General features: G+C 40.5%; 1 protein-coding gene across 1 annotated transcript in view; it reads right to left on the bottom strand.

The window, feature by feature from the left end:
- The window catches only part of pde1ca (phosphodiesterase 1C, calmodulin-dependent a), a 53,364-nt gene extending 32,711 nt beyond the window's left edge, over nt 1–20,653 (bottom strand). The window contains exons 1-3 of the mRNA XM_085172806.1: nt 20,238–20,653; nt 15,470–15,520; nt 15,143–15,302 (exon numbers count right to left, since the gene is read on the bottom strand). Coding sequence (XP_085028932.1) covers nt 15,143–15,302; nt 15,470–15,520; nt 20,238–20,271 — 245 coding nt within the window. The 5' untranslated portion in view covers nt 20,272–20,653. The remainder of the gene's footprint in view (nt 1–15,142; nt 15,303–15,469; nt 15,521–20,237) is intronic.
- Between the last annotated feature and the right edge of the window lie 54 nt (nt 20,654–20,707).

Consider the following 20,707-nt stretch of genomic DNA (forward strand, 5'->3'; position numbering starts at 1 on the left):
TTTGATAGTGATATTCAGTGAAATAGTGGCTAAGAGAAGCATTCCACATTTCTAAACAAGGCTTCTTATTATACCAGGCAGTCATTTATTATGATCAACAGAATTGAATAGAATAGCCCTTTTTGTCATCAAATATCAAAATTGTATGTACAGCGAAATTATGGGAGCTCCACACTAAATGTGCAGGAATAAAATATAAATAGTAAGATAGCAGGGATACTGTCACAGTGGGGTGCGCCGGAGTGTTTTGACTTCAGGACCCAGATGCAGATGCAGAGAGAGAGGCGTTGCAGGTGACGTGAAGTGACTTTAACCAAAAGCGAGCTTTATTTAGCTGGTTGCAGACAAAACATGAAACTAAGAAAACAAAGAGGACTGTGAACACTGTAACTAAAAGACTATAAAACTATGAAGAAACCATGAACACTGAATAGCTATAAAACACAGTGAAGACAAAAACCTATGACACTATGACTGAGAGATAAGAGACGGTGCGACGCTGAACACAGGAAGACAGGACTTAAATACACACATGAGGTGATCAGGGGAAGTGGAGACACATGAGGACACAGCTGACTAGAATCAAACATAATGACAACACAGGGGAGAGTAAAACTAACCACATGAACACAGAACACACACGATCTACTTCAAAATAAAACAAGAAACTAGACATGACAACACTAGGCTCACAGACCTAAAACACATGATGAATTAGACAAGAATCCAAACATTGAAACCAAGGAAACAACAAATAATGGCTGCCTTTAACCTAAACTAAATAGGAATAACACATGATCAAAGAGCAAACATGAGAAGAATAGAAAAATAAACTCAGAGCGCTGGGTCAGAGGCACAATTCAATTCAATTCAATTTTATTTATATAGCGCCAAATCACAACAAAAGTCGCCTCAAGGCGCTTCATAGATACAGAGAAAAACCCAACAATCATATGACCCCCTATGAGCAAGCACTTTGGCGACAGTGGGAAGGAAAAACTCCCTTTTAACAAGAAGGCTATGACAGATACATAACAAACTGGAGAAATATATACAGTCAAGAAGGGCCTAGCTGACGCGAGCCGCCGACCAGAAGGTAGAGGGTCAAACAGGTGGTGCAAGTGCGAGTGGTCTACTGTGATGGTCCTGGTTATCCTGAGAAAGGAATTTTTGGGCAGTATTAATTACCCTCTGGGCAGCCTTCCTGTTTTCAGTTGTGGCCCCTGCGTATCAAACAATCACGCACTAGGAGAGTACTCGCTCAACTAAGGAGCAGTAGAAGGCCAGCAGCTTGTATTCCAGTTTATTCTTCCTAATGACGTGGAGGAAGCGCAGCTGTTATTGGTCCTTCTTTACAAGGGCATTTGAGTTGTGGGTCCAGGTGAGTTTAGATAAGATGAGGGTGCACAGAAACCTTGAAAGTGGACAGATTCCACATGTTCCCTGCGGAAGGATCATTGTGGGTGGCTGTAGCTCAGGTGGCAGAGCGGTTAAGCCACTAACCAGAAGGTCGGTGGTTCGATCCCCGGCTGCTCCAGTCTGCATGCCAAATATCCTTGGGCAAGATACTAACCCCATGTTGCTCTCCGATGCATCCATCGGAGTGTGAGCGTACGAATGTTAGATACTCAGCACTTAAACTTAGAAGTGCTTGTGTGAATGGGTGTGATTGGGTGAATGAATTAGCTGTATAAAGCGCTTTGAGTGCTCGGACAGAGTAGAAAAGCGCTATATAAGAACCAGTCCATTTACCATTTACCATTCTCGATTTTTGATGAGAGGTGAGTGGACTTGTCTGTGTCTCCTATGAGGTCTTTTATTTTAAGGACGTTCAGTTTTCGTCCTTTGCCCTGTACGCTGTCTCATCTACATCAGATATAAGATAAAACTGACACCGCTCCGTGAATAGCGCGGAGTAGAAGCCACCACCCCCAAGTCTAGTACCAGAGAAGGCTCTGCAGTTCTGTGATAATGGGGAATCAGCCCACAAAACTCACTGCTGACGAGCAGTGGCTAGAAAAGAAATGTCCAGGCGCCGGACAAATCGGTGCTTGCAGATGGAGAAATCCTAAGAAAATAAAATGTCCCACTTGGGAAGTAAAATGCAGCCCCTCAGCATTAACACAACTGAAGGAAGCGCTTTTGAAAGAAATAGGAGAAACAAAAAACTTAAAAAAGAAAGGAAAACGCACGCAAGAATTACAATATTTCCAGGCCCGGAAAGAAGAAGCAGCTAGGCGAGATGAAAAGAAAAAAGAAAAAAACAAGAGAAAGAAGATAAACAGTCAGAAAAACAGAACTTAACTGCCATTTTAGTAAAACCAGAAGACGAGACACTGTGCAGTCCTCGCAATCCTTTTATTAATCCACCACCCGTTCCTGCAGCCGCATCTGCAGCACCACCCGTTAAATACTCACCCATATCAGGAAGAACATAATAATCCCTCATCAAGTGAAAACTGGAGATCAAAGTAGTTTGAAGTAGTATAAAAAGGGTTGGAAACAGACCCGACTGAATAGATATAAATACAAGAAGAACAAAATAAAATAAACGAACGGCTACTTATCTTTAATGTATTGAAACTAATAATAGCAAGGATAACTACCTGTATACTGGTATTAACAATGAAACATAGTTGGGATGACGACCATGCCCAGAATGTATGGAATGAATGAAAGCAAATAATTTACACGAAAACCTATTAAATAAAACAGAGAGATGCATAAGGTACATTAAGGCTGTGTCATTGTTCAGCCAAGGAAAGTGTGTGAAAAGGTAAATGTCTCCAGCTTGGGAAAGGGTGAAACTGCAGATCACCCGAAGCCCTTGATGGATACAAAATAAAATATAAATAAAATATTATAATAAACTGGCTGGTTCGCCATGCAAAAGAGAGAACGAATGTGACCGAAGGTTGGATCTGATATGAGGCAAACAGAAGACCGGTCTAAAAAGGTAGGCACAAACCTGTTCAGAGAAAAAGCAAATCTGTGCAGATTGGATGAATTCTAAATTATCTGTTTGCTGAGTAAGATGATCCTAACTATCAAATTGGCTCAGTAATAAAATATTGTGATATACTATTGCTGTTATATATATATATATATATATATATATATATATATATATATATATATATATATATATATATATATAAATAAAAGAAAAGAAAAGAAAAGAACATTAATAATGACATAATATTAATATGAAGAGGCACCTTAGTCAGTTATGATGTGAGGTGGATAATTGTTAAGAAGTTGTCTGCATCAAGCTTAAGGTTGCTCAAACTCAGTAGAACGACATATGAGATGAAGATAGCGAAGAAAATAACTAAACTAATTAAGTGCATAGAGGCACTTGACCTGATTGAAAACCTGTCATCCTAGATGAGACATTACTGAGATATAGAGCAAACCTATAATAACAACTAATAAGCTAAACCCTGTATACACCAGCTAAAGCTACGGGATTGAGAAGTTGAATTAAATATGTGGATACTACCAAGTTAATGAGCAAGTTACACATTTTTATTTTTTAGAGCAGAAGCTGCATGCTATTAAAAGCTCACACATGCAGCTGTCTGTGAGCTCAGTTTTTTTTCCTCACACTTCTGCTTTGTTTCTGGCAGCAGCTTTTTCTTTTTTCTTTTTGTGTCTAGACTCATGTGTGTAAAGCGTTCATGCCATCAGCAATTTGTTTTTTGTTTTTGTTTGATTATTTTGTTGGTTTGGAAATAAATTTGTGACCATACTTGTGGATCACAGTGACATATAGTGATTAGGCATATGATTTACAAATGCCTAGTTTTAGAGCTGTGAGCAATGCAAAGTTTTTTTAAAAGAAAATCCTAACTTAAAAGTTTGAAATATGTGAGATGTGTGAATTCTTTGGAAAAAATAGAAATGACCTGAAATGCTTTAAATAAAAATGTAGTGTTGCATCTACAAAAGAAGAAGAAGCATTCAGTAACTTGAAACTAGCATTACAGACAAATACTGTTTTAGCACTGCCTGACTATGATAAGTCTTTCTACTTACATGTAGATGGAGGAGCAGGTTATATGAAAGCAGTGTTAACACAGGCAGATTAGATTAGCAAATTAGACTCTGTTGCATCAGGCCTGCCTGCATGTGCAAGCCTGTGCAGCCGCAGCAGAGGCAGTAAAAAAAAAGTCAGCTGCCATTGTTTTAGGGCACACTCTGATCATCAGAGTACCCCATGCAGTGACTTCAATTTTAATCTAAGCCAATTTGTCTTACCTGACACATGCAAGGCAACTCTCATATGTTGGAATGTGGTCAGCTGAACCCCACACCACCTCATCCATTTCACACCATTCATATGGACTTTATTGAATTAAGTGAAAGTCAAGGCTCAAAATACGCTCTAGTGATTATAGACGTATTCTCAAAATGGCCAGAGATTTATCCAGTGAAAAAAGCAGATGCAATCTCAGTGGCAAAATGTCTATGTAACCATTTTTATTCCAACACATGGCATCCCTTCTCTGATAAGATCAGACAATGGGACACATTTTGTCAATGATGTGATCACCAAAGTCCCTGAAGCACTAGGATTTAGCATAAGAAACCATTGTGCTTATCACCCACAAAGTGCAGGATTAGTGGAGAGAACTAACGGCACCATGAAACAGAAACTCAGAAAATGCATGGAAGAAACAGGAAGACCATGGCCTGAATGCATAGGCCTAGTAAAAATGTGGATGAGATTAACACAAGGCTCTCAAAAACTTACACCATTCGAGGTTGTTCATGGTAGGCCTGAACCTCTAGACAAATCTGTCAGAGAAACAACCCTGGCAGAATGGATGGCGAAATTACTAGAAAATAAGGATATTGTTTTGAACAATAAACTGCCGTACGACACTTCTCCAGTCTCTTGCAGGTTGAAACCAGGCGATTGGGTCCTAATACGGGTGCTCCAGAGGAGAAATTGGAGCTTGCCTCGATGGGAGGGTCCCTATCAAGTGTTATTGACCACACCCACAGCCTGTAAAATTGCAGGGAGACCCTCCTGGATACATCAGAGCCACTACAAAAAGGTTGAGGTCCCGGGAAGCCCCGACACCAAGGAGGAAGCACATTAGGGAAGTCTCACCCACGTTTTGGTTGCTTCGGGGGTGAGTGAAGATTGGGCCCCCGTAGGGTAAGCCCGCACTTCCACCTTCCATCCGATCAACTTTAGGGCGGCCAGGTGTGGGTGTGATGGACCTATGTGCAACCATGGGAAGGGGGAACCCTCCTGGTTACCTTAACTGCAAAGCTCACCCTTACAGGACCCCAGCTGATGCCACGAGGCAGACTGAGAAGATGAACGCATGACAACTTCCACCTAATGGACATGACACAAGACTACATCTATCCTTGGATGAAAAATGCCTGACACAGACACGTGTTTAACAGGACCACAGAGAAAGACTGTTAAGTCTGCTCGCACATGCCGAGCGCATCAACATACCCAACCATATATGGGAAACACATTGGAACATGTGCACTAATTCTGATCTCTGATCACACCTTCAGAATGACTTTTGTCAAGTGCACATCAACATCAACATCCTCATCCAGGAGGAAATGCTCAACTTCAACAGTCAGACCACATGACTCAATCTGGGGAATCAACGTACCTGAAGAATTCAACTCTGGACAACTGGACAAAAGGTACTCAACTCATTCTTCCCCGTGGACAGGAGTCGGAAAACATGCTCTCGGAAGTGAGACACTGGACTATAGATTCGGCTTGTTCCTCAATGCATCCTGCAAGGTCAACGAGGGACAAAACCAAGAAATGGACGCTCTCAGAATTGTTGTAATGCAACATCGTGTAGCACTGGACATGATCCTGGCTGAGAAAGGAGGATTGTGTGTCTTATTCAACACCATGTGCTGCACATACATACCAGATAATGTACATTCTTTAAACATGGCTTCAGATTCTAAAGAGACTGTTGATCGGCGTTGGAGTTTTCCTGGTTTTATTTTGTTTTGTTTTATTTTATTTTGCTTTTCTTTAATTGTGTTATACCTTGTTTAAAGGCTGTAATTCCACAGATGATAAGTTTATCACTCACAGCATACGCAGATGTACCACAAACCGATGAAGATCATGAAGACTTCTTTTCCTATTTGTAAGATGAAGTGCAACTAATGATGTAGTAACTGAAAATGTGAAAGACAAGTAGTTACTTACTGATGACTTGTACATTTCATTTTTCTGTTCAACAGGAGGGAATGTCAAAGGAATATTGTTTTTATATAATGTGATCAGCTTCATGAAATGTATTCTTTTATTGATCACTAAGCAAATGTCTACATGACTTTTGACATGTACTTTTGTGTGATAAACAACTAATACCTTCCTCTTTCTGTAAGAACATACAGAATTAGAAAAAGGGGAACCTCAGCTCAGAGTTCTTAGAATAAGAAGCTATTTACACACACACACACACACACACACACACACACACGCAAGTATAAATAAAGAACGCAGACAGTGATGAGACGCAGGTTGTGCGTCCATGACTGCCCTCGCGAGTGAAAGGCAACTGCAGTGTTTGTGTTTTCTAACTCAGGTGTCTTAGCTGAAGAACTACGGGGTGATTTAAAGAAATCCCCTGTCATATATATTAAAGCAATTTTGTTATATTTTGTAACTTATAATATATTGTATGATTTAATATATTTTAATCAGTTCATACTGTCTTGGACCATCTGTGGCCACATAATTTTTTTCAGAGATTAATACAGTATATAGATTCTGATTTAGTTTGTGCAGCTTTTTAGCGTCCTCCTAGAGCTCTGCACACCACGCAGCTATCTCATTAGGTCCCAGAATCCAAATTTAATAGGGGAGCATACACTTTTATCCCTTTATATTTTGTATACTGCATGTACTTAAAGGTCACATACAAATTTTAATGGCTTTATGAGATTTTTCTTAAACTTGATGTAAAGTCTGAGATATAAATAATAAACTGGGAAAATATTAAGTCTCTTACTGCAATATTCTTCGCCCCTTCACAACAAGACTTTCCAAATAGAAAATAGGTAACCAATAGGAGGTGACTTGAAAGCAAGCAAAGTAGTGAAAATACACTAATGTGATAGAAAGTAGCTCAGGAGGTAGAGAAGGGCATAATCCAAGGGTTTGGTCTTCAATCCCTGGTTGTTCTACTAGGTTGTAACCCCAAGTTGCCCTCTGATGCATTAATTGGAGTGTCAATGTTAGATACAAAGGAATGATGTAGAAAAAAGCACTTATATGGATGAGTTGTATAAAGTGCTTTACGTGCTCAGAAAGAGAAGAAAAGTGCTACACAAGGAACCAGTCCATTTATCAAATGTAAGGGCATACCCAGGACTCACTGGGTTACAGTTTACATTTGAACTAACTCATTATGAGCATTATTCCAGCTACTACTTTTGTTTCAGGGTGGAAATATTATATGTCGTTATGCTCGTGACATTCAAGTCTTTTTACAGCACTTACTGGTTTTCATTATATTTATATTTATTGACTCTGTTCTTGGTTTCAGTTTATACTGTATACCCTGAGTTTCTATGTATCCCCCTCTGTCTTCCCAGTCCTGTCCCTGGTCATATTTACCCAAAAGTGCAAAAATGAAAAGACTTAACATCCACCCTTTCTTAATCATTCATTGTGATTGTTACGGCCCTAGCAGGGCCATAACAGTGATTGAGAATGAGATTGAGCTGCAGCATATACACGTACATGTGGTATATGACTGAGAAAGTGTAACTGTTGTGATGAAATAATTATAATGGTTGAATTCTGCCCTAGTTAATCTGTGTGGAACATTAATGAGGGGGAAACCTGGGTGTGGCTTAACACTGCACAATGTGAATGTCACACGGGGGGATGATGGTGTTAACAAGGGAAGGCGTAGAGAAAAATAAAATGTATAAAAGGCCTTTGCAGGCTTAGTAAGATATTATTTCTTCAAGTTTTGGGTGGAAGACCCATGGATTCAAAGCCTGTAAGATGTCAACTATTGAACGGCGTATATTTTAAAGTAAAGGCTTTAAAACCAAGTTACTACAAACATCGCTAATGTCACATAACTTTGCCGACATGTGGCCAACAGTAATGTTTTAATGTTCTTCGTTATTAAACATTTGCACATAAATAAGTAACATAATATTCAGTACTTACTTTTAAAAGTTTACTCTTCGGCCGCCCCTCTTCTGCCGTTTTTTTTTCCGGCAAAATTATCCACACCCACCGCTGCGCTATGCATTCTGGGATATGTTGGGCCACGATGGCTGTGTCCCAATTCAGGGGCCCTTTCTCAATCCTCAAGTACTCGAGTACGGACTTGCCGAGAACGCACGGGAGTACGGACTCGCCAAGAACGCACGGGAGTACGCACTCGCCGAGAACGCACAGGAGTACGGACGGATCATGTTTAACCTCAGTAGTGAAATCTCTATTAATAAAAATAGTGTACATGTACATACGTGTACATACCTTAATAAAAACAAGCAGGTGAGATGTTAGAACGCTTTTATTTTTATTTTAGTGGACACCCAATACAATAGACAGCTGCTGGGGTTTGGGGTTTGTTTAACCTGAGTAGCGAAAAGACCGCTGGGGGGTTGAAAACGATGTGCCGGGAGCGGTTCTCGCCGGCTCTAATAATCCTCAACCTCGCTGTCTGCTATGGAGCTGGCGGGTCACAGACGTCTCCGAAAACGTCGGAGCGCGTTTGGAAATATATGATATCTTGATAAATCGAGCAGATATTTGAAGTTTACACAGCTACATTCTCGCTTGAAAATAACTTAAAAGTTTATTTTGTGACCCAGAAAGAGTATTATTTAAAAGTTTTTAGCCCCACTCGTCCGCCATTGCCGCGTTTGAGTTTTGGACGAAATGCATTCTGGGATATTTAGCTGTACCAAGTCCACACAAGTCACCACCGATGCATGCTCGATAAAACGGGCGGAGCGAGAACATATCCGGGACTTTTTCGCGTTCTCGGCTTGATGTGTACTGTCACTACCCGATCTGTACCGGAAACCCGATCGGTACCCCGCATGCGCGAAAGGTGTCTACTTCCGGTCAAAGCATTTCACGATAGTTACAGGTCAAGGTGTCTGTTAAGATGTTAAGAATAACATCAAATTTGATGCAGAACAGCTGATTGTTCTGTAAATAGTTTGAAATGTTTATTTAAAAATGCCTTGGCTGCATTTAAAAAAAAATAGCTGCAAAAAACTTTGTTGTTTGCCAAACTGAGTTACTTTTTTGAAGAACTAACTATACAATTAATTGCCCAGCATTGGTCATTATATACTATATTTTGCAGACAGGACTCTCTCCCAGATTCCCAGAGGGAACATTGATCACTGTTAATAATCCAGATCAGTATCCATCAGAGTGAGAGAAAGGATTGCAAATGTCATTGATCATGCAGTGCAAGACTCCCAATCTGGGAGTGTACCCAGCAATGTTCAGCCTGTTTTAAATGCTGATAATGATTATATTGCGGATTTATTTCTTGATCAAATAGCACAGGTCATGCAAAGTAAAAAAGATTCTATAGGTGATAAAGAAATAGAGTTCATTGTAACAGTTGCACAGAACAGGAGTGGGGGTGTCCATTTAAAGCTAAGTTCCTTACAAAGACATATTTTCAAAAAAGAAGTATTTTTATAATCCAACCATGTCTGAGCAAGAACATGAAAACACACATGAGAATCCACAGAGAGCCAGAGGTTAATATTAACTATTGACTGAATGCTTTGTGCTGCATAAAGAAATGGTGAGTGAAAAAAGTTGAAGGAGAAGCAAAACTAAACTTAACTTAAATATTCTGAGCCACAACTGAGCCAGCAGTCTGAGTAAAGATCTACATCTGTGATACCATACTATAAGGTCTTTAAGATGAGATGAGTCCTGATTATTGATGTGTAGAATGATTACAAATTTATAGTTTGGATTTAAAAAATTTAATTATTGATTTGGAATGATCAATTATTATCTTACCATTTAGAGAAGAGCTCCTGTCCAATCTGATGGTGCTTTTCTGTAACAGTACCTCATAAAAGTTTAAAATGGCAAAAAGGGCTGATCTACAATATTACCCATCAAAAATGTTATGTGGCATTAAAATGTCAAATTACAACATCAGTGCCATATCAACACCTAGTGTTTATGTTACCTAGGTTTCACAATAATGAAACAAGCCCAGGCATAACAGATAGCAAATGTCATGTGCCATTTTTCAACAGTGTAGTAAAGGAAACTAGTTTAACAACAAGTACTTTCTAAAATATGCAAAAAAAAGGTTCCTGTTAAAAGTATAAACAACAAATTTGTTTCACCACTTAAGGCATAAACACCATTGAGTAAAACTTGGCTATGAAAAACGAGGTGATGTCCTAAGCAAACGTAAAGACAACTACACCAACTGCTCCTGAAGTACTCCCTAGTTGCACTACAAAAGAATAAGAATAGCAAAGTAAGTTGATAGAAATTACTGATGTGGTTACATGTTGCAAAAGCAGTGGTTTAGGCAGCTGGTTTAAAAGCCTGAACCAAAATATAAAATTCCAGGTAGAGCTGGGCGATATATCGAGTTTTTAAAAAATATCGATATATTTTTATAAGAGATATAAGATGTGACAATATCCTTTATATCGATATAGTCTATGTTACGTTATAACTATACTTGTGGAGCCGCAAGTTTGCCTCTCTTTCGTCCACTTTTGTCTTTACGCAACATTACTCGGCCTCGCCTCTCCTTCACTGAACACAACTCCCCCTCCTCCCCCATCGCTTCACCTGCAGGAAGCCACAAGATGGACACGGCAAATCTCCGTTAACGAGTTACTGCGCATCGCCCGTGCGTGGGGCTGGACGCCGTCAACGCGTTAGCTAGCTAGCCACGCTAACGAGCTAACCACGCTAACGCCATGCAGCCCAGAGGCGCTGCACAGCTTTCATTTTCTCAAAAGTTGACAGTGCGCCTTATGTATGAATTCTGGTTGTGCTTGATGGCCGCAAACCGATTTTATGTGGTACACAGCGCTCAGCAATCTGTCAAAAATGTTTTAGTACGACTTTGGTAAGCTACGGTGCTGCACCGCTTGATGGATTGTCAGAGCATTACGGCTACCGAGGAGCCTCGCGGAGTGATACGTACTGTGCTTCAACGTAATATTACCCTACTGCAGTGGTTCCCAAACTTTTTTTGCTGGGCCCCCCTTGTTTTACAAGAAAAATGTTCGCGCCCCCCCTCGCGCGCGCGCACGCACACACGCACGAACACATCCTCCAACCACACAGACCCATATTTTGCTCCATTGCGTTTATTTTACACCTCAAACATTTAGTAAACAATTAAGCAAATACAAGTAATCTGCAATAAATTACAGGTAGTAAGAAAATAAACTACTAACTCTTTTACGCTACGTCCACACCTACACGGGTATTTTTGAACACGCAGCTGTTTTGTCCACGTAAACGCCGTTTCGAATCACCGAGAACGGAGATTTTTTAAAACTCCTTTGAGTTCGTCATGCAACGTCAAAGGTATGTGCCTTTTTTCACGTCACGCTGTGTGCACGTTATTGTTTACATGAGATGAATTGCAGAATGGCAGATAGAGACGAAATACTGTTAATCTGACTATCTGCAGGTTTTACACACTTACATATATACACAGTTACTGTCCCTCCATTTAGAAAGGCAGAGGCGTCACGGTGTAATTATTTTACATGTAGTTGTTTTTTTTTCCTGTGTAATAATATTCAACATTGCTATCAATACATTTTTCAAAAAATCCCTCTGCAAAATGGGTTCAAAAACATAAACAACTGTTGGATGCTGTTTGTCCGTGATTTGAACCGAGAGAACAAATTGTGGCAGGAACGACCTGATGTTATTTGTATCCCGCTGTAACTTTACTGTATAAAGAGCTAACATTTCCAAAATGTCAGGAGTAGTTAGTCATTACAACAAGTGTTTGTGAACTACAAATCAAGAATGTGGGATACTGTTTGTCCGTGATTTAAACAGCCCAGCGCTGCTCCCAACGAAGGGAAAACCAATTCTGCAGGGAGACCTACCTTGGCACTTGTGCAGGTGAAACCAAAGGGAAGATATGCTTCACCATATTTTTCTAGTCTTTGGCTTAGAATGAAGTTGGTTTGGAAACATATTCAGCTATGCTTCATTTCCTGCTTTGCGTTTGCGTGGGCGCCCGTGCTAGCAGTGTCCAAGCGTTGTTGTTTTGGGTTTTTTTTCCCTTTTCATGCCGCGCCCCCCCTGCAATGGCTCTGCGCCCCCCCCTAGGGGGCGGGCCCCACACTTTGGGAACGTCTGCCCTACTGTATATAAGGACCATAAATAGCACCTGTTAAGAGACGTGGTTACGAAGAGGATTTCAAACTCCAGGCTGTCAGTCACACAGTAGAAGTTGGGAACAAAGCAGCTGTGAAATCTGTCTTTGTTACTATGCTCAGCATCTTTTAGTTTACATTTTGACTGCACAATTGTGAGCTTTTTGTTATGCACAAAAACAACATTGTTTTCTTTTATTTATGGAGCATTATTATTTAATAAATGCATAAAAGTAAATTTCATGTACATCTATGCTCTGTTTGACTAAGAACTCTCTTTTTGTTCTTACTTTATGGCTAAAGTATATATATATTATAAACATCGAGATATATATCTTATATCGCCGTCCAGGTAAAAAATATCGAGATATGAATTTTGGGTCATATCGCCCGGCCCTAATTCCAGGCATCTTATTTCAACAGAGTCGCTCTTCAAATTGGGTAGTGTCTCTTCTCTCATCTCAACCGGTCGCAGCAGATGGCCCTGCTGGTTCTGCCAGAGGTTTCTTCCTGTTAAAAGGGATTTTCCTTCCCACTGTCACCAAAGTGCTTGCTCATAGGGGGTCATATGATTGTTGTTTTTTTTCTCTGTCTACCTTACAATATAAAGCGCCTTGAGGCAACTGTTGTTGTGATTTGGTGCTGTATAAATAAATAAATTAAACTGATTAAAATTGAATCATTGACAGTAACTCAGTAGAAAAAGAATAGAAATGCTCTACCTTTATTTTTATTTCTAAATGCTGCTGCCTACAAGCATCAATAAAACATTTTTCAGGATTTCTTTCTTCTACATTTTCAAAAATATTATTATTGCATTTTTTAAAAAATATTGTAATGCATTTTTGAGGCACACTTCTACTGACTGGAAAGAATCTTTTTGTCAGTATCTTAAATATCTAACATGACAATGATCCAACACGCACTGCCAATGCATTCCTGGGTGAAAAACCACATCGACACATTTTCAATATTACTGAAGCAATCTGACAGAGGCAGAGAATGGAAGAAGAGGCAGCCAACAAAGAAAGAAGAGAAGAGATTTGAATGCCGTTCAAGAAAAACATTCTTTAAGACCATTCAAAGAAATAAACGATGTGTGTCTATCTATTTGATAGTTATTTTTATGTACAGTGGGGCAAAAAAGTATTTAGTCAGCCACCGATTGTGCAAGTTCCCCCACTTAAAATGATGACAGAGGTCAGTAATTTGCACCAGAGGTACACTTCAACTGTGAGAGACAGAATGTGAAAAAAAAAATCCATGAATTCACATGGTAGGATTTGTAAAGAATTTATTCGTAAATCAGGGTGGAAAATAAGTATTTGGTCACCTCAAACAAGGAAAATCCCTGGCTCTCACAGACCTGTAACGTCTTCTGTAAGAAGCTTTTCTGTCCCCCACTTGTTACCTGTATGAATGGCACCTGTTTGACCTCATCATCTGTATAAAAGACACCTGTCCACAGCCTCAACCAGTCAGACTCCAAACTCCGCCATGGCCAAGACCAAAGAGCTTTCGAAGGACACCAGGAAAAGAATTGTAGACCTGCACCAGACTGGGAAGAGTGAATCTACAATAGGCAAGCAGCTTGGTGTGAAAAAATCAACTGTGGGAGCAATCATCAGAAAATGGAAGACATACAAGACCACTGATAATCTCCCTTGATCTGGGGCTCCACGCAAGATCTCATCCCGTGGGGTCAAAATGATCATGAGAACGGTGAGCAAAGATCCCAGAACCACACGGGGGGACCTGGTGAATGACCTGCAGAGAGCTGGGACCAAAGTAACAAAGGTCACCATCAGTAACACACTACAACGGCAGGGAATCAAATCCCGCAGTGCCAGACGTGTTCCGCTGCTGAAGCCAGTGCATGTCCAGGCCCGTCTGAAGTTTGCCAGAGAGCACATGGATGATACAGCAGAGGATTGGGAGAATGTCATGTGGTCAGATGAAACCAAAGTAGAACTTTTTGGTATAAACTCAACTCGTCGTGTTTGGAGGAAGAAGAATACTGAGTTGCATCCCAAGAACACCATACCTACTGTGAAGCATGGGGGTGGAAACATCATGCTATGGGGCTGTTTTTTCTGCCAAGGGGACAGGACGACTGATCCGTGTTAAGGACAGAATGAATGGGGCCAAGTATCGTGAGATTTTGAGCCAAAACCTCCTTCCATCAGTGAGAACTTTGAAGATGAAACGAGGCTGGGTCTTCCAACATGACAATGATCCAAAACACACCGCCCGGGCAACAAAGGAGTGGCTCCGTAAGAAGCATTTGAAAGTCCTGGAGTGGCCTAGCCAGTCTCCAGACCTCAACCCCATAGAAAATCTGTGGCGGGAGTTGAAAGTCCGTGTTGCTCGGCGACAGCCCCAAATCATCACTGCTCTTGAGAAGATCTGCATGGAGGAATGGGCCAAAATACCAGCTACTGTGTGTGCAAACCTGGTAAAGACCTATAGTAAATGTTTGACCTCTGTTATTGCCAACAAAGGTTATGTTACAAAGTATTGAGTTGTATTTTTGTTATTGACCAAATACTTATTTTCCACCCTGATTTACGAATAAATTCTTTACAAATCCTACCATGTGAATTCATGGATTTTTTTTTCACATTCTGTCTCTCACAGTTGAAGTGTACCTCTGGTGCAAATTACTGACCTCTGTCATCATTTTAAGTGGGGGAACTTGCACAATCGGTGGCTGACTAAATACTTTTTTGCCCCACTGTATGTGTCCAAATCTGACCTTATAGCAGTCTTCTCAATGCTGTCTGGTGCATCAAGGATTGGCAGTTCATCAGCCAGGATCTCATCAGCACTGCGTGGGTCGATCAGAATTTCTTTGGAGTCAGTGACACCTGTTTGAGCTGTGACATCGGTGCACAGTGCATTCTGGGACCGTGAGCCTGGACAATTTTAATACAGATTGTTACCAGTAACACACACCACATTAACGTAACTCCTGAATATCCAGAGACATTTATGTATTTTAGTGAGCAAAATACATATATTCATCATGGCCTGAAGACACTTTCAAGTATATAGAAAATTACATATACTGTGCAGAACTTACGTGAAAAGAGGGGTAGTGGGCGCTGGTTGTTGTCCCCTGCCTCATTTGCAACTGTGAAGCATAATTGTAATAAATATTCTTAAAATTGTAATTCTTAATATAAATCAGAAATGTAAAAGTTTGAAACTTTCATAATTCAGATATTTGAATCTATTTCTAACTTTACACTTGGCACAATGCAGTCAGACAAGTACCATTCTCCTGGCAACCACCAAACCCAGACTTGTAATCCAATTTGCAAAATGATGAAGCGTGATTCGTCACTCAAGAAGACATGTGTCCACTGCTCTAGACTCCAGTAGTGCGGTGCGTTACACCACTGCATCTGATGCTTTGGATTCTGCTTGGTGATCTAAGGCTTGGATGCAGCTGCCTAGCCATTTAATGAAGCTCTCCCCAAACACTGTTTTCAAACTAATCTGAATCAGTATTGTGGATGAGTGAGTGAATACGTAATATAGTGTGCCCCCCAAATGTGTCTATGTGAGTATGTGTGTTCAAGCACACATCTCTGTGTGTGTTTGTGTTTACATACTGCAGTATCCATGGGAACCAGAAGGCATGGGAAATGACTATGTCATCATTTTGACTGGTCCAATTAAATATGTGTTGTCAGTTGTTAGGATACTGAGCTCAGGGAGTTATTATCACTAATTGTGAGGCAGTGAAGGCAGAGATAAAGAACAGGCAAATTATCCTTTGTGACCATTTTCTGCTGTAGTTTTCCTCAATTCAGAGAAAAATATACTGGCTTACATTCATTTGACAAATTCCCAACAAAACCCTAATATCTATACCCTGACCAAACACACACACACACAGAGGGATTTAGTTCTGTTAATGTAAATATAGGCAGTACCTCATTCACAATATAATTTCATCTCAAAATTTTCACATTGAAAAGGTTGTGATAATCACATTCTGATTAAAGAGTAGTCATTTAAGAATTCATAAGCTAGATAGAAAACTACTAAGCATTAACACAGAAATTATGCTTCAATGTTGCATAGACCTAAATATGAGATCATACGGGTATTACGCATTAAATTACAATCAGGGGTTCCAGTTATTGTTCTAATGATAAGATTCTTAAAATATTAGGAATCATTCTATTACTTTATGGAACTGGTCAAATTCAAATCACTAACATAAGAGACCTAATTTTCTTTTCCATTTGAAGTAAGATACAACAGAAAAAAAATTTGCATGGTAGGCAGGTGAAAAACAAAACTAAAACAAATTCAGCGTTAGAAACTAACTAGAAAGCGAAAATTTCAGAAGAAATTTTAAGTGTGCCTATGCCGCTGCTAATCAGTCATCATTCATACGGCTACAGAGAGCAAAACTCAGCAGAGCAGCCATTGTCCACCATGAACTATGGTAAAAACAAACACAGCTCGCGCCTCACAGATGACAGCTTACAGTTTTGTGTAAAGATGAGGTGACTTCGTACAGCCCTGATACAGAGGTTCATGAGCAGAAGTCCCATTGTACCGCAGCAGACCCGACAATGTTTGCATGAACGCGCTTTGTAGCATTACTTTATTGACCACTTTTCACACATGGTTGCTGTACCCACACAAGCCGGCTGTAGCTTTTCATCTCACAGCCCGACACACACCAAAAAACAGCCGAGAGAGCACAGACTTTACGCCTGAGAGGCGTGATTGCAGATGCCGCTCAGGTGGGTCCACCTCCCCTGCAGCAGCACTGCAGACCACGCCCCGCCACACACATCAAACACGTAAAATAAATACTAATGTACTTTTGCATTCACTTTTTGTTATTTTTACACAGTGTTCTGAATGATTAATAATGGTCTAAAGCCAATCTTGTGCATTATTATACAAACTTTGGTTGTAAGATTCAGATAACTATTTAATAAAAGGTAAATATTTTATATGAGAGTAAGAAAGAAAAGTATATCTTTGTGTCCCCCTTTCCCTGTTAATGCCCTACTTGGCCCCCTGGCAAAAGCTTTGCTAGATCTGCCCCTGCACAGTTACCAGCTGTCAGCTACACAAAAAAAGGAGCTTGTTGTTATTTGTCTCTCAGAAACAGTTCATAACTCTCCTTCAACTCATTCATGTCACCTAAAAGGTAAACCTGTTTCTCCATCACCAGTTCAGCTCTGATGATTCAGTAAGGACATCTCATGGTTAGGACCAGCCCTTTTTTCAGCTGTGGCTCCAGCAAACATCAGCTGATACTAGAAATTAAAATCTAATGAATTCTAACAACAGCTGATCAAGCTTAAACATGCTGCTGTTGTTTAGTGCGATAAACAAACAAGAGAGAAAAGCCGATCACTGATCAGTTTCATGATTGAAGTTTCAACAGGCGAGAGAATGACAGGGGAGGCTGTCATAAAGTTCAACATCAGTAACTTAGCGTGCACACAGCTGTATAGAAACTCCTTCGTGCTAGCTAGCTAGTTATTGTAACTGGTTGTAAAAAGTCAGCACAACGAAAATAAACTACACCTAAACTCGGTTTATATCTGACCCAAATAGAGTGCAGTTCATAACTTCTTACCTGAAATTCAGTTAACCTGACCCTCCGACCGGCAGCCGCCTGCTTCTCCTGCCTTTGGTTTCCCTTATCCATGATTGAGCTCCACTGCTAGCTGCCCTCTGTTGTAGCTCCGCGTTAGCCACCACCAAACAACTCAGTTATTTTTTCCACATCGACCAGCATCTGGACAACCACCTTTCACTGTTTATACCGTTACTAAAATGAATCATCGGCCCATATAAACGAAAAATAAGTCCAGCTGAGAAACAGACTATTTGTGAGCGATGGGGGGGGGGGGGGGGGGGGGGGGGTGAAACGAGTGTAAGCCGCTTCACTGAAAGCCAAGCCCGGGTGCTTTTGAGCGAAGCGGCGCTAGCCGGCTAGCCGCGCTAGCTAACTAGCCGGCTAGCAGCAACATCGTGAGAAAACTGTTACTAATATGGGATGTCTCGATAAAACAAGCAGATATTTGGAGTTTACACACCTACATTCTCACCTGAAAAAATCTTAAAAGTTTTTTTTGTGACCTAGAAACACGAATAAGAGGAATATAAAAACGAGGTGGTGGCCGCCATTGTTTCACTCGGTAGAGGCGTGCTATGAATTGTGGGATATGGAGTGTTCCACCAAGCATACACCCCTGCGGTTACCGTAACTATTCAATGGTTTGCGCAACCTTAAAACTTCCAATGGTTCCTGAAAGCAGCGACGCTGTGCGCGCCGTTGTTATTCAGCAGAGTGAAGCTGACCCCCCACCCACTTGAAATGCAGGGCTGGACTGGGACAAAAAATCGGCCTGGGCATTTTGACTAGAGACCGGCCCACCAGGTATTATAGGAAAAACCATAAAGCCTTTGAATGAAAACAAACGCTGTTGTCACAGTGATGTACACTGTCTTGTTGGTATATATGTATCAGTCTAATAAACTTAAACCTACACCATCCTCCCTATTCTGCTTTTCTAAACAGTACCCGAAAGTAGACTGCTTGGTCGAGTTAAGACAGAGAAGACTAGAGGTGAGACATGATCATTACTGATTACTGATGACAGATATATTTTCATAAACCATTCATTTGCCACATCAATAAACAGCATGGCAGGGCAAAATATTTTTTCTAACATGGCAACCTTTAAAAAGTGAAAGGAGACAGAAAGACAGGTGAGAAAGAATAAAACTTAATTGACTTTTTGATGGCATTTTACACACAGTACTGGTACAGTATCTAGAAAATGTGGGAAAATACTGGCAAAATCAGCTGATCATTGATCAGTTTCATGATTGAAGTAGAAACAGGAGAGAGAGGGGGAGAGAATGAGAGAAGAAGAGGCAGCTGTGCAGCAAAGACAGAATAAATCCAGCTTTGTGTCTTTTTCATTGTAGCTTAAGTCCGGGACAAACTGTGGTTCTTTTCACCTCAATACGAAACACGCAATATTTTCTCTGAATACGAGACAATTCTGTTTTTTACAGGACGGTTGGAAACTCTAATAACTAAACTTAGAAATACAATAAGATAAAACAAGTTCAACATCAATAACATCATAGCACCCGCCCAGCAGTATATAAACTCCACAAAATATGAATAAAAACAGACAGGAATATTATTCCAGATTAAATAAACTTTAAATATTTTGCTCTTCATAAAAATATATCCTGTCAAAATTATGCAAGTTAGAAATATGAACATGCTGCCAAAACCCCAGAAAAAATAAATGAAAGCATATACAAAGTTGGAGCCGCATGTAGACGGAGCTGGGCGTTGCTTCAGGAATGGAGCTAATAAACTGTGCGGGCCATTCAGTGTGGTACTTTCCCTGAGTGTATCATTACACTGCAGCTCCATCTTAATCTGCACAGGCGCAGTTCAGCAAAGTCCGCGGACTTGGTTCAACATTACTTGGCAACAGGGAAAGTGAGGCAGGTTGCACTGGTGCATTTGTGACAGCTTCACGTGAAATGCCTTCACTGCATCATACATGCCATGTCCATGAACTGACAGATTTCCTTGATGAGCTCAAAAACTCTATTGAGAACTTTTCCCCAACTCGGCCAACGGACCTCTGTATGATGAGGAATGTCGGCAAACTCTGAATGTATTTCCTACATAAAAGACTGAAATTGACAGTGATTTAAACTTTTAGCTCAGATAAAATTTACCGTTTGCGTTAAGGTGATCATTACATGCTCCATTTTTAGGACTTTACCACACAGCCTTTCCTGGTGTATGATGCAGTGATATGCTGTTAACTCACCGGTACAGTTCTCCTCCTGCATCTTTACTCGCATCCTGATGACTAGTCCGCTTTTTTCACCGCACAACACCAGCGCTCCATCTGTTTTAAGTCCAACAAGTTTGTCCCAGGACAGTTTCACGTCGGTTACACTTTGACATACGTTTTAAAAATGTCTTTTCCTGTCGTTGTTCCGTGCATCGATTTAATGTCCAACATTTCCTCTCCAAGGATGAAGATGGCCAGCTGTCCAATGTCCATCATGTCTGTCCTTTCATCCACAGCAAGAGAGTATGCAAGAAAGTTTTTGCTTCTTTCACACAACTGTGTTCTTAAATCAGTGGCCATCTCACAAACCCGATCAGCAATCGTATTTCTGCTCAGGCTCACATTTGCCAAAATCTGCGTTTTGTCTGGACACACGACGCAGCTCTTCAGAGTGGCTGATTTGGCTCCTCTGCTACAATAAAACTTGCTTTCACAACAGCTTC

This window comes from Neolamprologus multifasciatus, chromosome 9 (assembly GCF_963576455.1).
Source record: "Neolamprologus multifasciatus chromosome 9, fNeoMul1.2, whole genome shotgun sequence".
In the NCBI taxonomy this organism is placed as follows: domain Eukaryota; kingdom Metazoa; phylum Chordata; class Actinopteri; order Cichliformes; family Cichlidae; genus Neolamprologus; species Neolamprologus multifasciatus.